The following is a 6,000-nucleotide window of genomic DNA, read 5'->3' on the forward strand; positions in this document are numbered from 1 at the left end:
CTGTATACTGTGCTGTACATTCTAATACTGTCACTGCTTCACTCTGTACACTGTGCTGTACATTTCACTCTATGCCCATTATCAGTATGGGTCACCAAGTCTTTAGATAAACCATGCCAATCTTTTCCTGTAACATCTGCCCCTGTATGGTTTTCTATGGACTATAAAGTGTCCTCCACCTGCACAGCTGTCAGTGTGCAATTAGAACAAACTGCCAGCAGGTGGGAGAATTTATAGCAGCTCTGTGGCTCGGATGCACAAAACTGCATGTAACATGATTGTGTGAATTGTGATGGGTCTACTTAACACATGTAGGTGCAGAAAGTGCTGCTTGTCCTATTGGGGGTAGCATGCCATGTTTAGGTGTGAATTAGCCAGATAATAAAGAATGGGGTCTGTACTTAACCTGGAAGATTTACCCCCCTTCCTGACCAGGCCATTGTTTGCTATACGGCACTGCGTTGCTTTAACTGACAATTGCGCAGTCGTGCGACGCTGTACCCAAAGAAAATTGATGTCCTTTTTTTCCCACAAATAGAGCTTTCTTTTGGTGGTATTCTATCACCTCTGCAATTTTTATTTTTTGCACTATAAACAAAAAAAGAAGCCGACAATTTAAAACAAAAAACAAAAAAAAAAACAATATAAAACATATCCAATAAAAAAATGTAAAAAATCTAATTTCTTCACCAGTTTAGGCCAATATGTATTCTGCTACATATTTTTGGTAAAAAAAAAAATCCCAATAAGCGTATATTGATTGGTTTGCGCAAAAGTTATCGCGTCAACAAACTATAGGATATATTTATGGTATTTTTTTTAATTTGTATTGTTTTTACTAGTAATGGCGGCGATCAGCGATTGTTAGCGGGACTGCGATGTTGCGCCAGACAAATCAGACACTAAAGCCCCGTACACACGTACCGATCGTCGGCGAACGATCGGCTGTCTTTTGTCCCCGGGCTGTCGGTGTCTGTTGAAAAGTGCAAAAGACTGCACAAGAATTTTGTCCGCCGACTACAGCCGACTGCAGAAGTGATGTCATGTGATGGTTAACTTTCCCTGTGTTTTTTCTTTTCTGAGCATGCCCAGTCTTGCAAATCTGCTGTCTGTCGGCCGAATTCTGTACTGACTGGCGAACAATCTGGTGTCGGCATACAAAAATTTTAATGCTTGCATGACAGATTCTTGTCGGCAGAATGTGCGCTGACGGCTGTCGGAGGCATCATACTAACAAGCCTACAATCGGCAGATCGGTCGTCGGCCGACGCTTTTCGGCCGACGATCGGTACGTGTGTACGGGCCTTAAAGGGGTTGTTTACTAAAACTGGAGAGTGCAAAATCTGGTGCAGCTCTGCGTAGAAACCAATCAGCTTCCAGGTTTTATTGCCAAAGCCTTAATCGAACAAGCTGAAGTTAGAAGCTGATTGGCTGCAATGCAGAGCTGCACCAGTTTCTGAGTGCACCCGTTTTACTAAATCTACGTCTAAGTGACACCTTTTGGGGACCAGTGACATCAATACAGTAATCAGTGCTAAAAATATGCACTGTCACTGTACTAATGACACTGGCAGGGAAGGGGTTAACATCAGGGGCAATGAAAGGGTTAAATGTGTCCCTAGGGGGTGCTTTCTACTTGTGGGGAGGATGGGCTTGCTGAATGAACAGAGAGATCTGTGTTCCTAAATTGGAGATACACAGGATCCTTGTGTTCATTACTGACAGAACAGCGGTCTGCCATGTTTACAACAGCAGACCGCCATTCCGTCCCCACAGGGAGCGATTGCGGGTGCCCAGGGTACATTGCGGCTGCCGGACCTGCTGATTGACTCCCCCTGTGGCCTCACAAGCACGCGTCCCCCACTGGCGGTCCCGCGAAGCGACGTACCAGTGCGTCGTTTCGCGAGACAGAGCCGACCTGCCGCAGTAAAACTACGGTGAGGAAAGGGATTAACATCAGGGACGATCAAAGGGTTAAATGGAGTACTTTCTGTGTGGGGGGGATGCTCTGACTGGGGGAAGACAGAGATCCGTGTTCCTGCTTAGCAGAAACACAAGATCTCCATCTTCCTCTCTCTTAGAACAGCGATCTGGCTTGTTTACGTAGACAGACCGCCGTTCTGCCTCTCCTGAGAACAATCGCAGGGTGCCAGCAAACATTGGGCCTGCTGGACCCGCTGATTGGCTCCCGCTGTGTCCAATTACAGCGGGAGTGGGGCGACAGCGGGCGCCACCATAAGAGGTTAAAATGCATTTTCATGCAGTAAGACAAATCTTCACAATACAGTGACATAGATAAAAGAAATTGCACAAATATACTTATGTGCCGTATGGAGACTGCAACAGGAGGAACACACCGAGGTGGGAAGAATCGAGACTTAAAACAGTATTAAACCCCTATAACATCATATTTTTCTATTGCAGCTTACTAATCCTGAGATGCGGTTTCTGCATTCATTTTCTTTTTTTTAGATTCTTTCTTTCATTTTCACCTGGTGATCCTGTAAGTAAATCTGTCTTAAAATTCCTTTAACCACTTAAGGACCGCCCCTCCTGCGCGAACCGACGTAGCCCTACGTCGGTTGCGTGCCTGCTGCTAGGGGGCAAGTGCGCGCCAGCGTTGGCCTCCCGTCCCCACTTGGCAGCGGGGACTCCGATGCATGGGGTAGATGGCTGCGATTGCCGCCGGTCACCCGCAATCACTCCCCGCTGAGAGAGAGGAACGGTCAGCTATTGTAAACACAGCTGACCGTTCTTCTATCTGGAATGATCACAGAGTGCCCGTGATCCTTCTATATAGGATCACATGTCTCTATGGTCATCTCACAAGTCCCTCCCCCCACAGTTAGTAAACACTCCCCTAGGCTCACATTTAACCCCTTGATCACACACAATGTTAACCCCTTCCCTGCCAGTGTCATTATTACAGTAAGGGCTCTTTCACACGGTCCGCCTCCGCAGGCGGATCCATGTTGCTCAGCGGGGATCGATCCGCGATCCCCGCTGAGCCGGGCGGATGACAGCTCCGTCTCCGCTTGCAGTGCGGAGAGGGAGGTGTCTCAGCACCCGCTGCCCTCTATGGGGGATTGGATGAGAGCGGACCGCTTGTCCGCTCTCATCAGATCCGATCCGATTACTGAACAGATGGAAAAATAGGGTTTCCATCCGTCCAGATTTCAGCACAGGATCGGATGCGGATGGCAGCGGGTGTCCGCGGAGGTGACCTCCGCTGACACCCGCTGCCCCATAGAGCTGCATGGAGGATCCGATCAGATCCGCCTAAAAAACTGACAGGCGGATCTGATCGGACCGCCCGTGTGAAAGAGCCCTTACAATGCATGTAAACACTCCCCTAGGCTTACATTTAACCCCTTGAATACTTCTGTTGGGTTTAACCACTTGCCGACCGCCGCAAGTACATATACTGCGGCGGTCAGCCCCTCACAGGCAAAGTGACGTATGGGTACGTCACTAGCCTGTGAGGCTCTGGGGAGCGAGCGCGTGCCGCCGGAGGCGCGCTCCCGCTCAGTCACAGGCCCCCGGGACGGGACCCGATGTCCGCCGGTCACTCGCGATCGTCCATTAGAGCGGGAGAAAGGCAAGCGGCTGATGTAAACAAAGCCGCCTGTCATTCTCCCCTGTGTAAGAACAGTGATCATATGGTTCTACTATGTAGGACCGTAGATCACTGTTCCTACACATCAAGCCACAGCCAATCACAGTTAGAATCACGCCCCTAGGGACACACACAACCCCTCCCTCTCAAATAAAGTTAACCCCTTCCCTGCCAGTGTCATTTTACAGTAACAGTGCATATGTATAGCACTGATTACTGTAGTAATGTCACTGGTAACCCCAAAAGTGTCAAAAATGTCAGTCAAGGGTCCGATCTGTCCGCCACAATGTCGCAGTCCCGCAAAAAAAATCGCAGATTGCCGCCATTACGCATTAAAAAAAAAAACAACAAAAATGATAAAAATCTTTCCCTTAGTTAGTAAACGCAATAACTTTTGCGCAAACCAATCTAAACACGCTTTTTGCGATTTTTTTTTTACCAAAAATATGTAGCATAAAACAAATTGGCCTAAAATGTTAAAAAATTTTGATTTTGACATTTTTTGGGGTGGAATTTCATTTAAAAAAATGTGAAAAATATTGTAATTTTTGCAAAATTTACGCTCTTTTTTTGTTTATAGCGCATGATCAAAAAATCGCACAGGTGATCAAATACCACCAAAAGAAAGCTCTGTTTGTGGGGAAAAAAGGACGTCAAATTCGTTTGGGTACGGTGTCGCACGGCCGCGCAATTGTCAGTTAAAATCACACAGTGCTGAATCGCAAAATACCCCCTGGTCAGGAAGGGGGTAAAATCTTCCGGGGCTTAAGTGGTTAATACTGCTATAGAGCGGAGAGATTTTGACTGATGGATTATCTAAGACTTTCAGGGGTCTTCAAACTACGGCCCTCCAGTTGTTCAGGAACTACAATTCCCATCATGCCTAGTCATGTCTGTGAATGTCAGAGTTTTACAATGCCTCATGGGATGTGTAGTTCTGCAACAGCTGGAGGGCTGTAGTTTGAGGATCCATCAGGGTCTACCTATTACTAAAATATCAGGTCAACCACTTTGTAAATAAGCTGGTTGAAGCTCACCCTAAACTAGCCAGCCGTAATAGAAATAAAGGTCCGTGAGACATCCACTGCACTACACAACCAAAGACTGCAGATCATTGAATACTCACTAAATTTTTTGGCGTTGGATTTCTTGAGAGTGTCGCCCATGGTGCCACCTTTAAAGTCCTGAGACGAATGTTCTGAAGATCTTCTCATCCGGCTTCCTTGCCCCAATAACTGTGAACTTTTCTACCAGGGTGCAGTTTCCCCTCTCAGCAAAAAGTCCTCATTCTGCACCTTGCTGCTTATCTGACTACTCTCGTGTGGTTTTGGGGCTGAGCTATTCAACCACAAGATGAGCTGTGCAAGGAGGAGCTGCTTTCTGGTAATGATGTCTATCTGTAAGGTGGGAACCTTTTGATGTTGAAATTGCTCCCTTTATGTGACATCTCTGTCACCTTCGACCTCTTGTTTTGGGCAGCACTATCTGTGCTGCCCATAACAAATGCCGCTGTTTGTACAATTCCTGCTATTTTCTATGGCTAGGTTCATCTATCACATCTTACAAAGTCTGTGGTGGTGGTAATCTTCACTTCCGCTTTAGTTCTGCCTGTACCAGTTTCCTGTACAAACGTCGTATGCTCAAATTGTAGTATGTCAGAGCAAGCCAATCACCTATTAAAAAAAAGGGAAAAAGTAAATATGAATGATCGATGAGAGTCCAGTGAATTTTAATGCACAACTGTGGACTCCTCCCTCTGTCATACCAACCCCTCGTCCAGCATGTGTCTTTTTTATTTAAACTTCATCCAAAAACTTTTTTGTAGATAGGCATAGGGTGGGGATTTGTTAAATTCTCTGTCAGTGTTGTCTCTGTCCTCACTGGATAAGTCACCCACTGTAATCGTCCCAGTAGCATTGAAAGTGAGGGGAAATCCAACATTTTTAGTTGTCACTGTGTTCACAGGGTCCGTGCCGGGTCTCCTAGGACTTCCAGTACCCACAGGATCCCTGCCAGGTCTTCCAGTGTTCCTAGGACATTCATTAGCCACAGGATCCCTGCGGGGTCTCCTATGATTACTAGGACCTCCAGTACCCACAGGATCCCTGCAGGGTCTCCCAGGATTACTAGGACCTCCAGAACCCACAGGATCCCTGCCAGGTCCCCAAGTGTTCCTAGGACCTCCAGTACCCACAGGATCCCTGCAGGGTCTCCCAGGATTACTAGGACCTCCAGAACCCACAGGATCCCTGCCAGGTCCCCAAGTGTTCCTAGGACCTCCAGTACCCACAGGATCCCTGCCAGGTCTTCCAGTGTTCCTAGGACATTAATTAGCCACAGGATCCCTGCGGGGTCTCCTATGATTACTAGGACCTCCAGTACCC

General features: G+C 47.2%; 1 protein-coding gene across 1 annotated transcript in view; it reads right to left on the reverse strand.

Annotated features, from left to right (window-relative positions):
- Positions 1–4,858, reverse strand: part of SH2D3C (SH2 domain containing 3C) — a 124,544-nt gene extending 119,686 nt beyond the window's left edge. Inside the window, exon 1 of the mRNA XM_082263933.1 lies at positions 4,743–4,858. Coding sequence (XP_082120059.1) covers positions 4,743–4,830 — 88 coding nt within the window. The 5' untranslated portion in view covers positions 4,831–4,858. The remainder of the gene's footprint in view (positions 1–4,742) is intronic.
- Positions 4,859–6,000: the final 1,142 nt, after the last annotated feature.

Source organism: Pelophylax lessonae, assembly GCF_965119305.1.
Source record: "Pelophylax lessonae genome assembly, chromosome: 7".
In the NCBI taxonomy this organism is placed as follows: Eukaryota; Metazoa; Chordata; class Amphibia; order Anura; family Ranidae; genus Pelophylax; species Pelophylax lessonae.